Genomic DNA, 25,264 nt, shown 5'->3' with positions numbered 1-25,264 from the left:
ACAACGCACGCGGTTTTTCTCCCGCTCCTCAGCCTCCTCATCAGGTTCAGGTGGCACCGCCTCCGATCAAACCTGCCAAATGAGGGTTTTCAGCGCTTGCACAAGACCCCGGTGGCAGGACGCATTGCGTCTCATTGGGAGGCGTGGCAGACCATCACAGAAGACAGATGGGTCTTATCAGTCGCTTGAGTGGGCTTCCGCTTACCTTTAACCCCTACCCCACCCCTCAACCCTCCTTTTCAGCTGCCAGGCTCACCCTCCCTCAAGGCCGAAGTTCAGAAACTTCTGGACCTCAGAGCTGTGGAACCCGTTCCCCTTGGGGAGCGAGGGTAGGGCTTCTACTCCCAGCTGTTTACGGTGCCCAAACCCAACCAGGCTGGCCTGCGCACCATCCTAGACCTTTCCCAGTTCAATCTTTTCCTACCCCAAGAGAAATTCAAGATGATCACGCCCAGCCAGATACGCTCCTCCTTACAGATGGGCAATTGGCTCAGCGTTGTGGATCTTCAGGACACGTACATGCATATTCTGATTTGGAACCCACACAGGAGATATCTCTGCTTCTCTTTGGGAGAGGAGCACTTCCAGTTTCGAGTGCTTCCTTTTGGCCTCAACTCGGCACTGCGTGTCTTTACGAAGATGATGTCGGTGATCGCGGCCTATCTTCATCGCCAGGGTATCCATGTGTATCTGTATTTGGACGACTGGCTCTTATGCAGCCCTTGTCCGCTAGCAGCAGCGGGCAATCTCCAGTCTCTCCTTCAGCTCTTGTTCCATCTCGGGCTGTCGGTGAACTGGTGGAAATCTTCCATGACGGTCTCGCAGGACCTGATTTTCCAGGGTTTTCGCTGGAGCACGATCGACTGCAGAGTGTACCTGACCGGGGACAGAATGGCGGATCTGTTAGCCACGTGTCAGATGTTTGCGCAGTCGGAGAGCATGTCGGCCTGGTGGTTCCAGACGCTTCTGGGCCTCATGGCCTCGTGCGTGCTGGCTCTTCCTCTTGCTCGTCTCAAGATGAGACGGATCCAGATGGCTCTTCGGAGTTCATGGCGTCAGGCAGTGGATCCGGATTCCATGCGGATAATGATTCCGGATTCCATAAGAGTGGACCTGGATTGGTGGTCATCTCTCAGCAATCTGATTTGGGAGTGGGCCGTGCTTCATGGTGTCTGGCTGCTTGCAGTGCACATCCCAGGTCAGCTGAATGTCACAGCAGATGCCCTCAGCTGGCGGACAGTGGTCAGCTACGAGTGGGAATTGAAGGCGGAGGTCCTCTCATGGATTTTCTCGCGTTGGGGCACAACGGAGGTGGACCTCTTCGCGACGGCGGCGAACAAGAAGCTTCCTCAGTATGCCTCCAGAGGGGGGCTGGTAGCCGCCTCTCTGGGGGATGCTCTCGAGATTCCATGCACACATGAGAGCTTATGCCTTCCTGTTCACCGTGCAATTTGGAAGTTGAAGAACTCGGCAAACTGTTCCCTTCTACTCATAGCCCCGTGTGGCCGGCCAGGTTTTGGTTCTCAGAACTTCAACACCTGTCGGTGTTCCTGCTGATCAGGTTACCAGTAACTCCCGATCTTCTTCACCAAGGGGAACAGATGTGGCACCCCTCCCCACAATCACACAGCTTGGCGGCATGGTGCCTGAGTTCAAGTCTTTAGAGCATCTGAGTTTGTCTGCGGATAACATGCGCATTATCCAGGCAGCCAGGAAACCCTCGACCAGATCTCAATACAAGAGTAAATGGCTCCGGTTCTGTCAATTTTGTTTGGAGAAGAAGTTGGATCCGAGGGTGGCCACGATTGACACAGTGTTGTCCTTCGTGTCCTCCCTAGCAGAGTCAAGGGTTCATGTCCTGTCAGTCAGGACTTATCTCTCAGCGGTTTCCGCTTGCCTTTCTGCAGACCTGTGTTCTTATTCTCTAACTAACCCAGTGGTGAAGAGGCGTTTTGCTGGCTTGACACGCCTCTACCCTCCGGTTCATAATCCGCACCCGCCATGGGACCTAAATGTAGTCCTGACGGCGCTGTGCCACAAACCCTTTGAACCAATGGCTACGGTGGACCTCAAGTACTTGTCTTGGAAAATGTCCTTTCTGGTCGCCGTTACACCAGCAAGGAGAGTGAGTGAGCTCCAGGCATTGTCGGTGGAGCATCCTTTCTTGGTCTTTCACAAGGACAAGGTAGTCCTTCGGACAAACCCGGCTTTTCTACCGAAGGTGGTGACTGAATTCCATCTGAATCAGTCGATCTCCCTTCAGGTCTTTTTTCTGAACCCTACCTCAGAGGCTGAAAGGGTTCTGTCTTGATGTCCGAAGAGCTCTTAAGTTCTACCTGGACAGGACTACCGAGTTTAGGAGTTCTTCTCAACTTTTTGTGACCTTCGGTAACCCTCAGGGCAAGCCGGCATCTAAGGCAACTATTTCTAGGTGGATTGCCGCCTGCATCACGGAATCTTTCACCGTCCAAGGGCTGAAACCCCCTGAAGGTATACATGCACACCTGGTGCGGGGCAAGGCAGCCGCGGTTGCTTTTCAGAAATATGTCCCCTGGGAGTCCATCGCTAGGGCAGCTACTTGGGCCTCCCCATCTGCTTTCTGTAAGCATTACTGTCTCGACATGAGCTCAAGAGCTGATGCTCAGTTTGGTCAGGCTGTGCTGAAGAACCTGTTTCAGTAAGGGGTATTTCCATCCACCCTTAGTTCCTGTAAGGAGTGCTTGGGAATCTCCCACAAGTATGGAGGAAAGGGGACGGGACGTAGGAGTATTACCAGGTTACTCACCGTAGTGACCACCTTACTCATAGTCCATAGTCCCCTTTCCTCCATACGCCCGCCCGCCGTCCCCTCTAATAAGGTTCCTCTGTTATTGCTAATGGGTCTTTAACCTGGCGATAGAAAAGGACTGATGGGCGATGCGCGGGGCGGAGCATAGGTGGGCGGGGTTACGACCGCGTGCCGGGCCCCGTGCAGGAAAGAGAGGAGGGACACATTTTTGAAAAAGATGTGGATGCTTTTTACAAAGTGCTCCGGTCCCGTCCCACAGGACAGAGAGATGTCCCCACAAGTATGGAGGAAAGGGGACTATGGACTAGGAGTAAGGTGGTCACTATGGTGAGTAACCTGGTAATTACTACCTTTAAGTCACTGATCTATCTCCGTTCCTCCTCTTTCGTTCGCTGCGAAGAACAAAAAGAACTATTCAAACCTCAAAAACAGCCCTCCTGAACTGGCTGGCCGCAAGAAACTGCATTCCAGTATCTGCTTCATGACATTTTCACATACGACCGTAGCAGGAGAAGACTAAGGAATAACTTGCTAGCCCCTTGCTTGGGTAGGTCACGCCAACATTACAGAAGCAGTTAGACTACTTATATTCATTGACATAAAGTAACCAGCAAGAAACAGAAATAATACTTTTCACCTATACCAGCAGTAGAAAGCATAACCATCTTTACCAGCCTTTCAACTGGCAGAAAGTAATACTTCTACTACCACCATCATAAAGTAGCAGTTCTTGTTTACGCCCAAAAAAGAAGGGGAATGTAGAGGAGCAGTTGGATGCATTATCCCCAACTCCTGCCCCCTCACCGCCATCATATTGGAACAGTAGGAGAAGAACTCTTTATGGGACCCTATGTGGTGTTCCTATACTGCATAGAGTGTACGAAAGACTAGATGCACTCTGACATCTGTACCAAATGTACCGTTGCACTGAAAGTGTGGAAGGATGCCGTGTGGAAGGATGTTAGCATGCACCATTGGACATCATGGAGCGGTGAGTGAAACCTGATGAGGGCAGAGTGATGTCATGAAGCAAATGTACAAAGCCATATTGAAATAATATGAAAGTACATAAGGGGGACGATCTAACTGGAGTACCAAGAGAAACATGCATGGAATGATAAAGTAATCATGAATGCAAAAGAAGACAAAGTAACTTGCTGACCAAAAAGTGTAAAATATGCAGTAACACATGGTAGAAAGGACATATACAAGCTTGCTATAGAGGAATATATAACGTGGATAGGGCGGCCATAATTGGAAAATGGACGCCGGCTCATGTCAAGATTGAATTCAGCTACCTCAGAAACAGATCAGGGTTCAAGGGCCAGGAGACGCTGGAAGAACAGCTTTGTGTGCAAAACAAAGAAGAGCCTATGATTGCTTGGAATCAAGGATGCTATTTTTAAGGAATAGCTGCAAAGTACAAAGGGAGGCAGACGGATAATCCATGGACTAGACGTATTTCTCTTAGATTAAAGAAGAAAACATCTGCAAGACCCAAAAATTGGACCATTAAAAGTGTATAAAGTCTATACAAGTTAGTGAGCAAGTCTCTAGAGGCGAAGAAGAGCAATGACACTCAGTATAATTAAATCAAATAGCAGTAAATAAGAGGTCAAAATGGACACATTTGTTGTCTCTCCACGTGTGACTCAGAAGTCGAAAACAAGGGCTATTCATTAAGCCTCACATGAAGATAGTGATGTGCTTACACTCCATTGAATGCCCCAGAATAGAGAGCAGGCTACAAGGTCAACTACTGACAGGAAACTCTTGCTGATGGTCAGACTGATGAGAGATGATGGACTAATTGGGAAAGTGGGGAGTAATCTGACATGATTCATGCACCTGGGTTTTGTTTCCCTTACGTGCTGCTAGCCGAGCCGAAAGTCCAAGGTTGGGTGAGAATGCCAACCAATAAGTAGGTCTATGGGGCGACCTGCTATACAATGTTGCATAGACCGATCCGCTGCCAATCTGTTAGCTATAATCAGTATTAAATGTATTTAGAGGTAGTTTGAGGCGTGCATCACAGATGACACAGCCAAAGGAATACTAATCCCTATGTGTTCTACAAGGCTCCAAGGTTTTAAACTCTGTGACAGGGGACCAAGCACAAAAACATGGTCCACATTTCATGACAATGCCATCCTCGGGGATCGAAATTAAGCTTGGATAAGCAGGAGCTAAAAGTAGCTCTTGGGTATTGTGATGAATCTGGCAATGTCATCACTCCTTCCCTGGAAAAAGTCTCTCCTCGGGTGGCCAGGGAACTGCAGAAGCTACCTGATCCTGACTCAGGAGGTGGCTATCTGAGGGAGGACTACACGGGGGAGATGACTCTCATGGGGGTGGAAGGACATCATTAGATGAGACATGGGGCCTCATTACACGGATGGCGGTAGGGATTTACCGGTACCGGTAAAATACCGGTACCGGTAAATCCTGCCGCCTTACTACGAGGTCCCTTAGCGGGTTGGAGCTTTAACGCCTGCTTTTTGCAGGCGTTAAAAACCAACCCGCTAAGGGACCTCGGAGCTAATTACGGCACCGCAAAATTGCGGTGCCGTAATTAGCGCCTTCCCCATTCCCATAGAGCCCAATGGGGCAGAAATGGGAATGGGGAAGGGCAATGGCGGAAGGGGGATTTACCGCCCCTCCAACCTTGGAATGGGGCGGTAAATCCCCTTTCCGCCAAGGCGGTGTCGGTATTTTACCGGCATGAGCCATGGCGCTAATAGCGCCATGGCTCACCGCCTACCGTGTAATGAGGCCCATGGTATCACCTTTCACACTGACTACCCCTACACATGCTTTAATCACCATTCTTCCTCTCCATTTAAAACTCCCAATGTGTTTAATTCTGGAATTGGTGAACCTGTATAGTGAACCCTGTATAGTTAAACATCCCTAATTAAGAAGGTTCAACTTAACCAAGCAGCTAACTATAGGTTTTCTGCCAACAGTACTGAGACGAGGAAGAGGGATGGAGTAAGGAAGATCATTAGAAACGGGAAGCCACTGCTGCATTCTATTGTTTGGAGAAGATAAACGGGTGCAGTGAGATTCAAAAGGGATGCACCTGAACCCCACAAGCGACTCGAGCCCTCCAGAGTCGATTGTACATGGGAAGAAGAGAAGCTGAACAGAAGGAGAAGCAGGCAGAGAAGCTGCAAGACTGGCAGATGCTGCAGCTGTGGCTAACGTGTTCTGATGCTGTTCAGAAGGCCGGGAAGTAGCAAACTGCAAAATGCTGTGCAGAGGAGAGACACAGCGTGCAGAGAAACAAAACAGAGAAGTTTGATGCATCTTTGTCAGTGAAATCTGGAGCTGCTGCACACCGACGGAGGCAAGGCGGAAGCAGATCGGCTCACATAACTCTGTTAGCGAGCAGGCCAAAAACTATGCTATGCTGTAGGTGAAATGCGAGGAACACCGAAGCAGCCACAGAAGTCTGTAAATCCCGGGGATATTGAACGGGTTACCAGGGTGCTTGAATGCCACGTACAATAAAAGGTGTGAGAGCCCAAGAGAAGGAAGTGAAACAGTTGATACCAATACAAACATTGTTAAGAGTCCAAGGAAGGACACTGAATCTGATATGAACATTATTAAGAGCCAAATTATTAAGGGCCAAAGCAAGAGAAGTAAAACTGACGTGGACTTCCTTAAGAAATGGCCAGGGATCCGGCATATGAAAAGGATTGTTTTCGGGATACAAAGGTGGAAAGGCCCTGGCAGGATCGTGAGCCAGGCAATATGAAATTCTGGAACCCGCACCCAAGAAAGAAAGTTGCAACTCCCTGGCAAACAAGTAAACCAGGGGTAAGAAGAAGAGTACGAGAGACACCAGATTGAAATCCCAACCTGAAATTGTCGAACATTGGAAAAGGGAGGACCCATGCCCCTTTCTAAAGCAAAGTTATAAAGTTTCAATACCCTGGTAGGAGAGTAGTCCAGGGAAAGGGGAAAGACTGAGAAAGTCCAGGGGTCAATACCCATCCCTGAAGTTGTGAAAACAGTAACAAGAGAGTTGTATGCGCTTCAAGGAGGTTTAAGGGAAATGCATTCCCCTTTGAACAAACTATTGAAGAGAATTGTGTGTATTTAAGAGAATTAAATACTTTTAAGTGAATTGTATACTGTAAAGGAAATTCAAGGGAAGAGAATGTTCCACTTGAACGTAACTGGAACCTTAACAAAGTGACTTTTGGACCACTCAAGGAAATCTAGGAGAAGGGAAGACCCCTTTCCTAGTGGAACTCTATTCTTTTGTTTTGCTGTACCCTAAGAACCTTATGTTGGTAACCTTGTGAAAGTTACAAGTGTTTAGTTACAGAAAATCCCATGTACACATTATATTAAGTTTAGCGTGTAAGTGTCAGTTTGGGGATTTTGGACACAGGGTGGAGGAGGCTTTACGATTTAACATCCTGACACAGATGTTCTTTAGTTTTGTTGAGGCAGGGAAACCCCTCTTAGAATTAGGGACAGATGGGATTTCTCCAACCCATTTTCTTTTATGCCAGATAAAAGTCTGTAACCCACACTCAAGATGCCACTGTGTCCGAGTCTTACTCTCAATCCCTTACAGTATTCAGCATTAACCAGCGATGGGATCAGAAGCTTTTAAATATAGTTCTGCAAATCTAACTTCCACATAAGATACAAACATATTTCTTCCATTATCTATGACCCATTATGTTTTAAATGTTATATAGATGTGTCCTAATGTTTTTTTACAGACTGTCCCGAATGCACAGAGTTGAATTTACATAAATGTGTTTTTCAGCATCAGCTGGCCAAGGGATACAAATGAACTCCTGGTAGCTGTTGGTGACAAGCTAACAAGGATATTCTAGGCTGCAAGCAGGAGCTAAATAGCTCCTAGCTCCCCTCAATTTCAAACCCTGTATCCTGGAGAAACCTTCATTGTGTGGTCAGGATTGGAACTGCTCGACCATGCTGTTTGCGTCCCACATCATGGATTGATGCGCTGATGGGGGAAGGGTTACAGTTCTCATGCCCCTTAAGCATTCCCCATACTGCAGGGTGTTCCCCCCCCAACCAACATACCTTCCACTAGATCATATCCTGCTGAAATGGCAAACCTGTAAGTATTCAGTGTGTGATATGCTTTGCCCTGCTCCAGTACGGTGGCCATAAAAGTGATTTGCCACCAACAGAGAAGACAGACAGGATTTCCACTCCATTCCAAACACCAGCTATGCCACACTGCCCACACTGATCTATAGCTCTTATCTGCTGCCGGAGGACATCTCTCCCTATGAGTTCCCAAGTCTTTCCTGAAACCCCTGTCTCACTCCTGCATGCCTTGAAAACTGCCAAGCTGACTGCGTCAGTGATCCATGCAATATTAGCTGGTGGGGCTGCTCCATTGGCTCCTCAGAAGATATTTGCTCTGGTGAAGTTGGCTAAATCTGTTGCAAGTTTCAGAAGAGCTGGAATTCACTCTTGCTTCAGCCGAAAGGTGCCACTAAGACAAGCTCTGTCACTTCCCTCCTGACCTTTGCTAGGGCCCACAGTAGCATCATAAAGGGAGGAAATGTATAGTGCACCCATGTATTCAATTCTGCAGGAAAGCACCTGAGGCTACCACTAACTGGTCTGGTTTCCACCTGAAAAAACTAGGAATCTGACGAGATGCAAACAGGGCACTTGCAAGTGACCCCAGCGTTCTTGCAAAGCATTGAATACTTGCTTGTCTGGTTTCCAGTGGCTTGTATCCTTTAGATACGTGGAGTTCCAGTCTGCTATGAAATTTGTCATTGCCGGAATGTACTCTGTTGTAATCGCTATACGGTTCTGTAGGCAGCAATGTCAGAAGTCTTTTGCCATCTCCGCCAACATCCTGGAGCAAGTCATACATAAGTGGTTTATATAACGTGCCACCAAGATGTTGTTCATCGTTGGTTGGAAAACAGCAATTCACTCGCCCTTTGACCAGTGACCTGATCACAAACGAGCCTTCCAAAAGCTGCAACAGTTTAAGATTCTCTTCTGATTGTGAACCACATTCCCTTACTCTGCAGGCGCCCTTGCACGCTTGTTGCAGCGCTCACTGTGACCTGGACTTGCCGTCTCTACAGCAATACTGCTGAATTGATATTCCTCCGCCTGTCTACTGAGCTAGACGCACCATTGAAGTACTTGTTATAGCAACCACTTATTTATTTACCAGAACTGTCTGTGCCAGTTTCTTTCACTGACCTCTTTCCTAAACCCATATACATAGGTTGGACTTCTGAATGCTGCCACCATCCGCTGGCATCATCATATTGAGTTATACCGTGATCCGTTCACCGCTCATCTTTATTTCATCACGTTTCATTTTTTGGTATGTCTATTCGTTTAGTTTCAGGTTAATATATTTGCTCATTAGTTTTTCATTTTCAGACATAGCGCTTTCTGAATATCGACAATAGTCATCCCCTCTTAACACTTTGTTTGCTTGAGATTGGAACCAGTTATATACACAGTTAATTATATATGTCCTCTTTATTTTTTACCATTCCTTACTCTATTCAATATTCATGCTTCTATCACAACCCACGGTTACTTAAAACCGGTGACTCTGAAAACAGCAATTGAATGACTGTTGCCAGTCCCACAGAATGATGAGTACCGAGCCAATGTTCATGTTTTCATGAACAACATAATACTAACCTAATCCCTATATAAGAATACGTTATGTAATTTTGAATTTCGGTTAACGAGGAGATTCAGTATTATCAAAATTCATGGAATATTACATATGTACACTATGTAACTGTATAATTCACTGAAATTGAATAATAGTTTGTTTTTTACAAGCAACTGAATGAATGTTTTCTCTTTATGTTAAGAATCCAATTTGGGCCATATGAAGAAGAGGATAGTATCCTCGAAATGCGTCGCCAAGTGAATTGGACTCCATATGTATACATCTCTTTTTTCAGAAAATATCCTTTTTCGCTTTTCAAAAAAAAAAATTTCTCTCCAAACTTGATGTGATCTTTTGATACCATTTGTGCTTCTTTATGTTGTAAATTTCATATCGAAAGAATTGAACCATATTATTTGTGATATATAAAAAAATGTTTGTATAATTTTGTCTATTGACATTTCTTTTTATGAAGTATTACTCCTTAAACATTCTGTTGATGTATACAAATAACAGTATTGGACTTGATCCAAACACCCAAAAGTGTGCAGGGGACGGGAGGATTCCTAGGTTGAATCCTTTTCTTTTTTCGTTTTATGTGTCGGGGTTTTGTGCCATGACTCCAGTTCCTCCCCAGCACCTAAAATTATCTGAATACAACTTCAAACTACCTAACAATCTTTATTGAACCAGAGGTGTGCACCTATACTCAACCTTTCTCTGTGACCATTTCCCCTCCATGGAAATCTCCCTGTAGGGCTCTGCAGCCTGCTCTATTCACACCTGACTAAATCACTAGGTCTGGAGCTGACACAAATATTGCTCTGCAGTTCCAGGTATTCATATGCTCCAGCCACCAATGCAGCTCCACTCTCGCTTCCAGAGATATTGAAACCTTCTGCAAATACAAAATGCTGTGCCGTAACCGAGCCCGATAATTACGTAGGCCTGGTAAAATAGCCTGAATCGATGAATCCAGTAGACCTATCATTCTTGCTAGTTCCTTAAGGGAGAAGGCCTCCTTGTCCAGACTTAGCAGTTTGAGAGTAGCTGAGACTTTTTTCTGGCAAACCAGAGGGATGACTTGGAGAACAATGTGTCATGGTACATGGGTTTATTCAGAATAAAAGAAAAATGCCTGACTGGCCCTATCACTATTAGAAGGCAGGGAATTACCCTCCAACAAAAACTAATGGTGCCTGTGAGCAAGTGGGCACAGGTCAGCGGTTTGGCGGCAATTCCTTGGTACTTTGATTCAGTGGAGGAGATTTACAGCAGGCATCTACATTGGACACCTATCAATCTGGGGAACACTACTTATTTGGCCCCCACACACTCATACTCCTGCGCTCACAACAAGTGAGCGGATTGGCAGGTTAGCAGGCTTGTGGGCCAGAGGGCCGGTAAGTTTACTTTGCTGTCCAGTTGATTTGAAGATCTATGCCTCATTGATACCGGCTCACTGCACAGTGTGACGGTAGCTATTGTAAGTGATTGACTAACTGAGCCATTAAAGACTCATGAGACACCAAGTTACCCAAACTAACAAACTGGAACTCTAGAATTCGGTATAGTGAGTTTCACTACGGAAGTGACATAAGGGCGACTGCAGGTAATTACTTTGAGCCATGGATTCTTCCTCGATTTACGGTCTTTCTCCAAAGCTCCTGACTGTCTACAACCCACCCTCCCCTCCCGGGAGGCTTTTTGCTTAATTGATCACGCTGCCTTTGCTGCGCATGTCTTAATCGACATTTCGCGACACTTTTTCTTCCCGCTCTTTCTGCCTTGAGCGATTGGCGCATAGAGGCAGGAGTGTTGTGGCGCTGGATCGGATTGCAATCTAATACTGCTCCCCCCCCCTATTTTCCTCCCCATTCTTTCCTTCTACTCCCCCCTCTCTGCACCTGTTTTTTTCCAGCTGGAGATACAAATGTTCTGAGGCGTCCTATTTGCATTCATAAACTGTGCAGCGGGCGGCAGTGGGAACGTCAAATCTGACGAGCAAGGAAAATTAAAGTAATCAAAGTCCCAAGAGCCTTCCCTTTAACTCGAACGCCAATCATATCAATTTTCAAGTTCAAATGCATAAATTACACGATATTTCAAAAACTCCCCCTGATAGTATGACTTTCAAACTGAAGAACTTGGAGAAGTTGAGCCCAAACAATGCTCTGATAAATCCAGTAGTAACCAAAGTAAATGGTCCGGCCATAAAAAGAGGGCATCCAAGTACTTTTTTAGAAACGCAGATCCCAAATAGTGTCTCTCCCCTCCCGAAAATCCATAACAATTGCTCAGAGCCAGTGGGGGAGACCAGGTTGAAAACATTAAACAACCAACTGAGCAGTAAAACCTGCCCAAATTGGTCTGATACCATGCCTTCCTTACACTGCGCAGACCCATGCAGGGGCATCTTTGCCTCATATTACTAATGCCAACAACAGCGTTGGAAAGTGAGGTGGAAAGGATTGCGACAGATTTACCTGAAAATTAAGTTAGTCAGAAAGGAAACGAAGCTACAAGTATACATGATCTTTCGAATTCCTTCTTAGAGTGCCCCCACCTTTGGATAGAGCATGCTACAATCGCTGATGAACAAATAATACTGAAAAGGCAGTCAATCTTAAAAATTGTAAAGGAAGTGCCAGAGCTCTATCTTTTTTCCACATATGGCATAGACTAAATACACTTCCCATACGAAAATATATCTGATATAGTGCAAGTGGGTCTCCAGTCACGATTAGGGGTGAATGCTCTATTGTCAGCAGCAGGCTCTTTTTTTTAAAAAGGGCTTCAAGATTTCAACAATTAAACCTAAAGAGAGGAATAATATTGTTAGTGGGGCACTAGGTGGAGTCAATCAAGGTCAGAGAGAAAGCCTCAAGGGCCAAGCTGAGCAGCAACACAAGTAAATGGGATTGACGATATGGGGAAACCCCAGGAGTAGGTTGTGGGCATTTTTACCTGGAATCCTGAAACAAGTTTTTCAGAAACTTGATGAAAGTGAATCTTTACTTTAGTAGACAATGGATTTAATGTGTTGAGCTGGAACACACTGGGATATAGGAGCTTCATGACAGAAAATGCTCGGTATTAAATCTTTAGTCAGTATGATTTAATCCTATTGCAAGAAACCTGGATGCTCTCGAAAGTTATGATTGATGGTTTCACTACTACAGCCAGTCCGCAATTACTAATAATGGCGGACGCCTTTCTACTGGCCTGATAATTGCCACAAGAAACTCTTGGATTGTGAAAGTAAAAACAATAGCACATTCTAATTATGGTATACTTGCAACAAAATTGGATGGTCATGTTAGTAATTTTTTGTTGTTGTTGCTTTATTGGTTTTATTTTTAAACCTTTAACAATGGCATCTTGTTTCCATTTCCATATGCATTGCCATTTTCCTAAAGAAAAACAAGAATATCACCACATCCCTTGTAAAACTAAATAAAATTCCAAGATTTGCAACCATGTTACATACGCAGAAGACATTAACCATTCCCACTCAAAATCACCCTCTTCCATTCCTCAAACTCTTAATCATCTCTTCTGTTTTTTAGATTTGAATTAGAGCTAGGCCCCACTTTGAGCCCTGGAATATAGCGAGCAGCTTTCGAGAGTTTTGTTCAATGCTAAATGTATCTCTCTGTTACCATTTCCCTTCTATCTCGAAAGTTTCCTTGATGAACTTTACCACTGCGAAGATAAGTGATGGATTGTCTCCCAATATTAGCATATTCCACCAATCCTCAGCCAACAGAGTCCATTTCTTTTATGAATTTTGCTATGTGTAGTGTTCTCTGAATCATCAAACATCCACAATAGAATATTATGTGCTTCAGAGACTCTACGTCGTCTTGTTTACCACAGAACGTACAGTATATTTCAGATTTACCTATTAGCCTTCGAGCTCCCAGTACCCCCTTGGTTAAATAGAGGTTTACGCATATTCTCATGAATTGATCTCTAAATCTGCCACATGGGAACTTTACCATATATTTCGGTATAGATCTCAGAGCTCTAGATTCTCCATTATAGTCCCTCATTAATCTATTTGAATTCCTTATATCCTGGGTTGCTATCCCGTCTTCTCGGTTCTGTTTGGCTATTCCTCCCATTGGATTGATAATTAAATCTTCCAATATCGCATTCAGGTTTGTTAAGCATTTACTGCATTTCTCCTTCCAGTGATCCAGAGGCCACTCTGATCTTTTACCTGGTGTCCAGTTATAATGTCGACTGCAAAAAGTCTAATGCAAAAATGTCAAAAAAAAATGTAAAAAAAATTTGAAAATTGTTTTTTCTACATTTTCTTTTCGACATTTTTGCAGTCGACAATTTCACTATAAATCCTTTTACCTGGTATAGATCCCAAAATTATCAGTGGTGTAGATAATTTGGCAATGAGGAATTTCGGGAATAGGGTTAACGACTTCCATGGGCTCACGGAGTAAAGGGATTGTATTCCCAATTCATATCTAATCCATGCCAAAAGGAGTCCCCTTGGAAGTCCCACAACCTTCTTCCAGAAAATTCCCTCTGAAGTATCCCATATTTGCCACAGGAGATTTAGTCCAGACTCTACACTGTATGACAAGATCGAGATTACTTTCTTAGTATAAAATGTCACAATGGGGACCATTGAGAATCTACCACATCTGTTAGGCAATGGCAAACCCTGGTTGGCCAAATTTTGGGCTTTTATTCTCAAACTCAGGCTCCAAGGGGCCTCGATCATGCTCTGATTCAGGTACGTAATAGTCTTGATTCTCTCTAGGCATTCTGACCCAATTCTCCATTTAAATTGCATCTTTTTCGTTACTCCGCCTGTATTTATAATCATCACTTTCGATTATTTTGCATTGATTCGCAAATCATTTCTCCTGATATAACATTCTAGGCATGTTAGTCTTCTTTGAAGGCTTATAGGTGTTTTGTCAATCAGGATTAGATCAGCCTAGAGAGGACCCTATCAAGAAGAACTAAAAGATAAGTACATCTTTATGAAAAGGCTATCTGTAAAGGTGTCTTCCATTTTGATAAGCATTTTTTGAACAGTAGATGATTTAGAGACTAACCTGATAGGGTGTTGACAGACCTTAAATGAAATGGACTGGATAAGCCCTACAGAGGCAACGAAGATCCTAAAACTCCACAGTAATCCCTCTATCCTGGATAAATTGCTGGGAGATATTTGAAGTCATTTACAGATAGCAGAGGAAGAGATGCTTTGCTAAGATTTTGTTTAAATCTGCAAGCTACTGGAGAGATTCTATAGAGTAGATCGAGGGTAAGACCAATGATAGATTACTGCCTGTTATGCAAGTTGAAAATATAACAATCTGTGCTTCATATTCTGATTGAATGCCCGGGGAAAAGAGACTTGATAATTCAGTAATTTGCGTGATTTGTGAGCAATTCGCGATGGCTGGAAACAAGAGACTTTTGGTATCGGCTGTCCTCTGGGCACAACGTTTTCTTATCCATTGAACTAGACTCGAACTATATGATAAAACGCCCTGAGGATTGGTTGGTTTATACTGTGAATTCTTTCTTTTCATTGTATTTTAAAGAATATGTTTATATTATGTGTTTTTATTTTGAAATGTTTTGTATTATGTGAAAAGTCAAATAAATATAACACAATAAAAAATAAAAAAAATAATGGTGCCAGTCATAGGCCAAAATAAAGAGTCACGAGTACACATTCCTACTTTCCCAAATTGCCCAACCACTTTAGAAAACCCTATCTAAAAAGAAAAGGAGGCTTGCAGAACAACTCGACATGTACTTCTGCCTAGACCGGCTCTTGGAGGACTTCTCTCAATCTTAAAGTTCAGTTAGGATACCCTTACATGATATCCAGTCCTTATGTATAGTACGTCAATTAGAATATGAATATTTGTGTACAGTTCTTGCCTTCCCCCTCTGTGGGGAACAAAAGACAATCCTTTTGCCTTCTCATTCGCACTGGCTAAATTCCTCGAGGATCAATTTAGCTTTTACTAGTACTAGAAATCCCTCCAGGATTACTTTAGCATTTATTCTCCTTTTTATAGCACCTCCTGTGGCAATGGGACTCCCCAAAGGCATGTGGCTCTGTGGTGGGTTTGTTAACTCTCAATTCAAATACTTTGATACATGTGTTGGTTTCCCCAGCCTGTATACAAATCTCAGATATTCCTTTGACTCCCTGGTCCACAAGATGGATCTCCATATAAATCTCTCACTTTCTTATAACGAACATGGCTTCCCCAGCTTCCATAGATAGTGCTCTGGTTTCTTACACTCCCTTTAAATGGGGCCGCACTCCTGTTCCATTCTTTCAGGCTTTCACACACAGTGGCTTCTCCAGTCTTGACAAGTGGTATTAGCAACACTCTCATTCCAGATTACCAGGCTTTTGTGCTTGTTTCAGTTTCCTTGTAGCTCATCCCGGGAGTGTTGCCTTCGCTGGCACCCTCATGACGGGAGTGCTCACCTCCATTCTCGTGCTCTCTCTGCTTGGACCGGTCATCGCAGTGTGGAGCTTGGAATGTCGGGCTCTTTGCTTGTTTCTGGTATTGGCGTCTGTTGCTGGGCGCCCACCCACCACTGAGCTTTAGTGGTCATGCCACCAGAAAGGATGGGCTGCCTTCCTTCTATGCTCCCTTCCAGCTCTGAGCCTACTGCTTGTTCAGTGTACCTGCTTTGTAGCCTCCAGCTGTGCGTAGCTCTACCCCTCCAGGGGCTCGCCTCTGCATACTGTGGATTCTCCTCCTTGCACAAGTCAGAACACTCAGGGCTTTCCAATCCCATATATGCGGACAAGGTAGTCATTTCAGGGAGGTCCTCTTTGGACTGGGAGTCCTTGTCCCCGAGAGGGGAATCGCCCCCAGTGATGTCCCACTTGCCCAGAACTTGACTAGGAAGGGTCTTGTGGGGCGCTTCACCTCCCTAGCCTCACAGTGGTAGCTCCCCTCTAGTGAAAAGGGATGATTTGTCAAGATTCATCAGTGTTTACTAAAAATCAGAGAAAATACATCTCCTGAGTGTGGGTCAGCACTGATTTCTCCCAGTTCACTCGGAAGCCCAGCTCCTGCATCATTGCTACTGCTTCCTGCACGTGTTCTTGACAGGGTCTCCCTGTCCTGCAACATGAAAATCATGTTGTCTTAGTAAACTATCATGCAAATGCCTTGTTCACTGATTGCGGCTTCAACCGGCTTCACCACCTTTGTAAAGCACCACCCACAGTACTGAGGAGAGCTGGAATGTCAGGCTCACGATCTCCCATAACCGACCAGCTCACTAAAACTGCAGGAATCGGTGATGAGGTTCAAAAATGGGAATTGTGAGTGAGGCATACTGAAGGTCAAGCCTCACTAGCCTGTCACGGGGTCTCAAGATGTGTCTAAGCATGTGCACGCCTTCCATCTTGAAATGGCGAAAAACTAGCCACTCGCTTAGCTGGCACAGATGTATTATTAGCTGTACCTTCTGACCAGGAAGGAACTGCTTAGAAAACCTTTGGTATGGCTCAGAGTGGGCACAATTGCCACTTTTTTGCGCCAGCGCTTGGACCTCTAGGGACAAGCTTACCAGGTCCTCCTGAGGGAAGTGCACCTGGGAAATGTCTTTTCTCTCTGGGCAGTGCAAAGAACTCCGAATGAAATCCCCCTTACAGTCTGACGCACCCATGCATCCCCTTACAACATATCTTCGGTACTCGCCTGCCAATACTGGACGCTTCACAATGGGGAAAGGTACGAAAAGGTAAGTTTTCTGCTGCGCGACCACTGCAGCTGAAGTCTCCCCAGCGCTCTGGTGCTCGCCTGCCCCCGCTGAGCACTTGACAATAGAGACATTTCTGAAAAGGTGCACTTTCCACTGCGCTACCGCTGCAGCTGAAATCTCGAGCCCATGCAACCGTCTCAGGACCGGCATCAACGTCTCTCGCCATTCCGGTCCTGGCTCTTCCACAATTTCTTCCTCTGCTGCTTTATGGAGATTTTAAAACTCCTCCACACACTATTACTGCTCTCTTGATGCTGCTGCTGCCTCGGCTGCCTCACCTCATTCCACCTTTGTCGTATGGCCTGCACCTCAGTGGGCTTTTTATACCTCTCATCCACCCTCAAGTGTGGGTCATCAACCCTAATGGGCTGCGTTCTTCAACGCTGTGTCTCTGCAGCCCTCTTCTTTGTCTCAGTACTCTGGGAATTCTGGGACTCGAAGTCCCTAACACAAAAGTCAATTTTCTCAATATTTTCCCAACCCAGTTCCTTTCTCTCCTTAAGCATATTCCTTAAAGGATTATCAAAAGGATAAAAAGGGATTCCAAGATGGCTGCTGAGGGGAGAGCACAGTGATCGATGCTCTCCTGAACCTCGGGGCCTCCACAGCCTCTGAGCTTCAGTGACCTCACCAGGCAGCAATTTAGAGACGTGGAGAGCCCGGGTGGAAGGGGGCCAACACTCCCACACCTTTAAATCAGAACGGGACCACCCGAGGAAATGAGTGCCAGCAGACCCCAGGTGGCAGTCCCGCCTGGAATAAGTAGACGGCAATGGAGGCTGAGACTGACAGCACTGTGCGTAGAAAAGAGGACCTCGCCAGGAGCAGAAGAACTACCCGTTCCCCCCCCCCCCCCCAGGAGAGTAGAGGAGAACTCAGAAGATTCAAGTGACCGCGTCGCAGTGAAGATCCTGGGTGCTCCGGAACAAGGCTAATCGGACCCACATAGAGAGAGCTGTGGGAGGCACGAACTCGGTGGAGGACGATGCATGGAGGAAAGAGCTGGTCGCAACCTGCGTCTCCCTAATGGACTGAGTGGAAAACAAACAGCGGTAAGGAGGCCAGGGAGAGGGGGAGATTCCACCTCAGTGGAGGCGGCGGCAGGGCACAGCCAAGGCCAAGGGGAGAAAGACAGCTCTCCAGTCCCTGACTAAGACCGGGCCAAGTCCTGGAGAGGCTCCATCATGGGGACTCAAATTGGACCACAAAAAGAAGCCACGGAGCGTAATCCTGACCTGGAGGAGTTGATGTGACAAGCCCCGGGACCCAGAGGGCCTGGGGGGTGGAATCCATATTGAATGAGAGTGCAGGAGAAGGCGTTAAGGAGCACCCCAGAGGGGACTAGCAGCAAGTGATAGTCAACCCATAGGTCCAAGCTATAGGGGGAGCACTAACCATACCTGAGGCACCTACAATATAAAACAAAGTGGTCCAAGTTCTGTCAGGAGGTGGAGGAGAGAAGGCCATCACTCAAACAAAGAGCAGTTTGGGGTGACACAGGGAAGCTACACCTAGCTTGAAGGGGCCCTTAAGGTGAGGAAGCAACATTCTGTATCCGCATTGACATTTTAAAGGGGCACAGCGAGATAAGGGGCAACCCCCACGTATCTGGAGGCAACCCGGGAGAAGCCTTCACTTGACAGGACACGGGCATTAGATAATGGATAAACCCATAAGAAGGAATGTGAGAAGTGACAATGTACAAGACCAGTATAAAAGATCAGCCGCCTATACTCTCGAAGGGCCGAAGGAAGCCCCTTGAGAGCAGCCTCCAGAAAATATGGACTAAAAAAGTAACTTCCCACACGGAGCTTAAATGTGTCTGGAGCAAAGGGACCCGGGGGAGCACCCATTGGAGGAAGCTTAAGATCAACAGGTGACGCACTCACTCCTCAAACAATATTTCACAGACTTTGTGGACAAAATTGCGAATACACTTAAAAAACCAATGACAATAATGAGGGACGATCTGGCCGCGGCGCTCCAAGTGATGAAGCAAGATGTGAACAAAATGGAGGAAAGGGTCAATAAGAATGAGAAAGCCATACAAGAATTGACAGAGAACTCGAGGAACATAGAAACCAGGGTAGAACAAATGGCAACAGCAACCCACAAATTGGAGCTCCAGACTGAAGATTTGGAAAAGAGATCGCAAAGATCAAACATTCGGATTAAAAAAGATAAAGATCTCGAAGCAGTGGTAAAGGACATCTTTGAAGATCTACTAGATTCTGAGAAGAAACAAGACATGAGGCTGGACAGGATCCACAGAGTCGGCCCCCGTAGGAGGGAACCAGGGGCTTGCCCCAGAGATGTCTTGGCGGCTTTGCAAGACTACCGAATTAAGGAACAGATCCTACAACTGTTAAGAAGAACCAAGCAAATAACCTATAACGGCTCGGAACTGTTTATTTTTCAGGACTTATCTCGGACAACTCTGGCCATAAGGAGAACAATGACTTTGATTACCCAGGCATGGCAGGCAACAGCGGATCACTTCCAGTGAAGGAGCGAGGATCTTGGGGATCGAGAAGGAAGACCAGGAAAGTAGGGCCCTGCAAGCAAAAGACCAAATGGGGCATAAAAGCTGGGAATGGTCTATGGTGGTGAAACCAAAAAGAAACCAGAAGGGGGGGAATACCACTCCCAGTTGAAAGGCCCTGCTATTTGAAACAACAAGGATGGGTACAACCAATAGGGAAGAGCACAGCCATGAGAAAAAATGGCAGTGGTACAAGGGCTAATCGAGCATTATGCCTGGGGGAGGGCGAATAAAGGGAAAACTGAGGGGGTCCCGAGGGGAAGGAGCGGTAGGGAAGGAATCCAAAATGGGTTGGGGGAAACCTGCTGGGGCTCAGGCTCGCGTGTCTTATGGGCTCAATCCCAGAGGGGGAGATTCCGGAGGTGGAGGCTAGAGGCCGGTTGAGCTCCTCTGGCCAAAGAGAGGGGAAAAGGGGATGGGAAGGGAAGGGGTGGAGAGGGACATGGGGGGGAGGAAGGGAAACTGACCAGGGATGGGGAAGGGAGTATACAAAAGTTGGAAAAACACCTAGGAAAATGTGTAGCCACAATAACTTAAGATTCATATCTCTGAATATAAAGGGTATGAACTCCCCGGTTGAAAAGAAAAAAGTGGAAAGATATATACAAAGGGAGGGGCCAGACATAATCACACTATAGGAAACCCACGTATGGACACAGGGCCTGCCTCCGGTTGCAAGGATATCCCAAAATTGACCAGTCCATGGAGAAGAACAAGAAGGCATGGGTGTTGATAGCCTTGCGGAACACTTTGAACCTCAATGTTACGGAAATGGACAGAGATGCCCAAGGGAGTTATATAGCTGTAAACCTGAAAGGGAGAGGGGAAGGGTACACTCTAGCGACCATCTACACCACCAAACATAGGTCAGGCCCCCTTTATTCAACACTCCTTGGTTTGACTAGAGAAATTTGCGAAAGGGCCCATAATTCTAACAGGGGACTTTAACATGGCAAGTGATCCAGAAAAAGATAGATTGTCAAAAACCAAGGGGACCCAGGGGAGACCCTTGAAGGAATTGGAAGAAAAAGTGGAGAGGCTAGCCCTAGTGGATGTATGGAGGGAGAAAGAAGGGGACAAAGAAGGGTTCAAACCTATTTCGCATGTTTATCAATCATCATCACAAATAGACTATGTGAGGACCTCTAGGAAACATCTGGGTTGGGTTAGGTCCATGGAGGTGGGGTAATACTCTTGGTTAACCACGCTCTTCTGGCGTTGCAAATAGCCAGAGGATCAGGTACCCCAAGCCTCTGGAATTTGAGGTATCCAGTGCATTTAAGGACAAGACGTTGTTGAGGGAATTGAATGAGGAGATGGCAAGTTTCTTTGGGGATAACAAATGGGCAGACACCTCAGGGCAAACGAGGTGGGGCGCCTTCAAGGCAACTATTAGGGGGAGAATTATTGCAATCAAGGCCTGTAGGGACAGGGAACGAAAGCTGCTAGAAAGAGACCTGGAAGGAAAATTAAAGAGTGTTTGGCCAGGTTGGGCGTGGAAGCCAGCGGGACAATGAGAAAGGAATACAGAGCAATAAAAGCCCAATTGGAAGATATTTAGACAAGGGTGGCAGAAAAAGCACTGATGTTTTAAAAACAGAAGTTCTACATCAAGGCCAATAAAGCCAATAGACTTTTGGCCAGGATGCTGAGAAGAGAAGAGAAGTTTAAAATAATCGTCAAAGTAAAAGCGGAAGTAGGGTGAAAGTAAGGATACCAAAGATATTGTTTGGGAATTCTCGAGGTTTTATACATCTCAGCAAACCCCACGGAACAGACTTAACAGGAATACTTAAAAGCTAGGGATGTTGTTCAAATAACTCAAAAAAAAAGCAGCTCTAGACTTAGAGAGAGTACATCGGAGGAAGTGTGGAGGATTATCATGGCTCTGCCCAATAATACGTCTCTGGGACTGGATGGTTTTAATATGGAATTCTATCAAATGGTAGGGAAACACTGATCCCATATTTGGTCCCACTATTCAACTAAATGGGGCGCACAGGGAAAATAGCAGCAACCACTGAGAAAGCAAAAGTAGTCCTCCTCCCTAAAGAAGGCAACGATTTGTCGAACTGTGGCTTTTATAGGCCCATAGCTTTAATCAATACAGATGCAAAGATCTTTACGAACGTCCTGGCAAACTGCCTGGACCAAATTCTTCCAAGGTTCATTATCCGAGATCAGTCGGGGGTTTATTAGGGGCAGGCAGACTAGCGACAACACCAGGAGGATAGCCCACCTCATAGAAAAGGTCAACGGAAAAAAGACTGCAGTGATCCTAGTAGCCTTGGATGCAGAAACGGTCTTTGACAGGGTGGAGTGGTGGTTCCTGTTCATAACAATGAGGCAAATGGGTTTTGGGGAGAAATTCCTTACAATGATTAGGGTCAACTAGCAGAATCCAACGCTAAGGTTATTAATTAACGGTCACTTATCTGAACCCATTAAGGTTCAAAGGGGTACAAAACAGGGATGCCCCTGTCCCCCCTGTAATCGGCCTGGAGCCATTCTTGGATGCAATAAGGGCGAATGGGGAAATAGAGGCGATAACATTTGGGGGAAGGGTGTACAAGGTAGCTGCTTTTGCGGACAACATGCTATTGACTCTGAAGGACCCAGAGGGCTCCCTGAGAGCAACGGAAAGAGAGATGAAATGCTTCGGGAGGGTAGCTGGGTTAAAAATAAATCCCCAAAAAACAGAAATATTGAACCTCACAATACCAAAAAAAAAACAAAGATGGACTCCAGGGCAGCCTTTCATATAAATGGGTCAAGAAACATATAACCTACCTGGCTATAAAGCTAACCAAAACAGTGGAGGAACGTTTTGTGGTCAATTACACACCTATGCTAGAAGCTATCAGAAACAAGCTGGTGGATTGGGGTCCATTAACGGTAACCTGGATGGGCAGGATTAACATGCTAAAGATGGTAATTCTGCTGCAGATTTTGTATTACTTTGACTTTCCCTATGCAGGTCCCAACCTATTTTTACCGAGCATTCCAAAAACCCACAGGAACATTTATTTGGAATAATAAAAAAACAAGGATAGCTAGGAAAGTGATGATGCTGAGAAATAGAGGGGGTATGGGAGAGCCGGACTTGATAACATATTTCAGGGCAGCACAGATAAGGATAATGAGGGATTTCTTAAAAGACAATCTGGGGAAAATATCGAGGTCAATGGACAGCACACTAATAGGGGAAAACAAGATGAGGTACTGTGGAAGGGGAGACGGGCAAAAAAAAAGTACTACAGCAAGATACTGATAGTGGGAGGGCGATTCCTGGGATGAAGTGATGAGGAAGGCCCAAATCACGACATTTCGGTCGCCATTCACCCCAATTTTCGATAATCAAGTTTTACCGCAGGCCATGGGGAAAGGAGTTTTAGGGCATGGCGGGAGGAGGGCTCCCAGTACAAGGAGGACTTTGGACTGAAAGAGTCTGAGAGATTCCGATATGTCAGATAAGGCACTGGGTCATGCAGTCCAATATTAAAGGGGCAGCAACACGCAGCTTAACCCCTTTTGAGAAATACCCAACATCGGATTCTGGAGACAAACAGTTGTGGGTCAATATACCAAATTTAACAATTGTTTGTAAAAGTTGTGAAAATGTCAATAAAACGTTATATGGTAAAAAAAAAAGATAAAATTATGTATTTTGTTTTACAGAGGATTGAGGTTTTTCCATTTTCAAATTGATAATTTTTAAAGACCTCTCTGCATGCATTTCCTGGGACTCCTAGGGTTTCCTATTTCTGGGAGTGTAATGCATTTTGCAAGAGCTTTTCTCACTCTTAACACATGATCGGCTATAATAGTCTTCACTCAAACTGTTGACAATTAACTTAAGGGAGTACTCATTATCTTTGACAACATGCCATTATATGTACTGGAATTAATAATATTCCCTTGCATGAGGTAGACCTGTACCACTGCGTCTCATCCCATGAAGTCCTCCTATTTCCCTGGGGCCCTTCTCCTCCCAGGTGATCCTCACGGCTAAAACCGCCCCGAGCATCAGGAAGCGTCTGCCTTTCCCTGGCCACCTGAGAGGAGACTTTAGGTAGGTATTTCATGAGGACTCCATAGGATTCATCACACTAGTGAGGTTACATAGTTTTAAAACATAGGTGGTATTTTAGCACAATCATTAGCTTTAGCTCATAGTTGGAGCCTAATCAACATGATTAGTTTTCACTCCTGGGTGCAGGGATGGTGTTGGTACCTTTCAATCTTTTGAAAGCAAAGGGAGCCTAATACGTCTGCAAGGCAAAGTGCATATTTTAAATATTTTGCTTTGTAATATGACTGCCATTATGGGCAGCAGAGTTGGCCCCCTGAAGCTCAATGTCCATTTCCAATGGATTTGAGCTTCAGGGGCCCCAAGCTAGCTTCTGCCCTTATTAACGTAGTCTTATCACAAAGCAACAGCTTCAGGGGGCTCACGCTGCTGCCCTTTTAATGGCAGTCTTCTAAAAAAGAAACATATTTTAAATATGCGCTTTGCCTTGCACGCATTAGAGGCTGCCTTTGCTGGTGCCCCTAGGCCATTACCTTCATTGGGCCTTACAGTATCCAGCAGCTTTCTCAAGACCTCAATGTCGTTTTACACTGCTTTCAAGTACATTATCACCTTATTGGAGGAGGGTTTGGGGTGAGGGGTTTATAGCACAAGAGGCAGGCAGTTTGGATATTTTCTGTGCCATGGCATTTTATTTACTTGCATAGGGATAAAGGCCATTATGATGTGTGTTATATGAGGAGGGTGGGGGCACTTGTGCAGTCAGCAAGTAAATGTTTACTTATTCTGGCATTGCATGTTTTGCTGGTGTTAAGAGCAAAGTCAACATGAGTGTTTTTACATGAGGTGGGGGTGGCTTTTGTGCAGTCGAACAAGGAAATGTTTCGTTTCTGTAGCATTGCATGTTATACCGGCGTTAGCGGCAAAAACAACATGTAGAGTATGCCTACATGGTGGTGCAGGAGTTGGTCAAGCATTTGTGCAGACAGTAATAACATGTTTTACTCCTGTGGCAGGAGATTTTTTACTGGCGTTAAGGGCAAAGCGAACAAGCAAATGTTTGTAAATGGGGATAGTGGCATATACAGCAGAGCCAGCATGAACATGTTTTCTTATGGTGGTATTACTGTGCATAATATTACTGGCCACACACATAGTTGGCTGGTACGTTGGGGTTCCTGGAGCCAAGCACAGCCCCTTGTTTCTACACTAGGTGAAAGATTTAAGGTTTGATTAAAGCACATACGTATATCTTTCACGTAGTGTATTGTGTGGCCTTCCTCTGCAGCAGCGTGATCATCCTGCAAATTGTGCAAGTGTGGCGATCCAGGTTGGCCCAGAGTGTGGTGTGGCCGGTGCTTTGTTGCTGAGCTTGTTGGGGTGGGCCCTTACGATGATTTGCGGGGGGCCCTCCAAATAATGTGTTCTGCCACTGCCACTTCTATGCCAATTGCT

At 45.5% G+C, this 25,264-nt stretch overlaps 1 protein-coding gene across 2 annotated transcripts in view; it reads left to right on the top strand.

Annotated features, from left to right (window-relative positions):
* The window catches only part of NME7 (NME/NM23 family member 7), a 2,086,428-nt gene that overhangs the window by 233,417 nt on the left and 1,827,747 nt on the right, over positions 1-25,264 (top strand). The window contains exon 2 of one of the 2 annotated variants that reach the window (XM_069636473.1): positions 9,655-9,727. The exons of the other annotated variant lie outside the window; for it this stretch is intronic. Within the exon in view, the coding sequence (XP_069492574.1) occupies positions 9,698-9,727 (30 nt within the window). The 5' untranslated portion in view covers positions 9,655-9,697. The remainder of the gene's footprint in view (positions 1-9,654; positions 9,728-25,264) is intronic. 2 annotated transcript variants of the gene reach the window in all.

This window comes from Ambystoma mexicanum, chromosome 7p, assembly GCF_040938575.1.
Source record: "Ambystoma mexicanum isolate Mex_15411 chromosome 7p, UKY_AmexF1_1, whole genome shotgun sequence".
NCBI classification, from domain to species: Eukaryota; Metazoa; Chordata; class Amphibia; order Caudata; family Ambystomatidae; genus Ambystoma; species Ambystoma mexicanum.
Note: the sequence above shows the minus strand (reverse complement) of the source record. Positions and strands in the feature narration are given on the sequence as shown.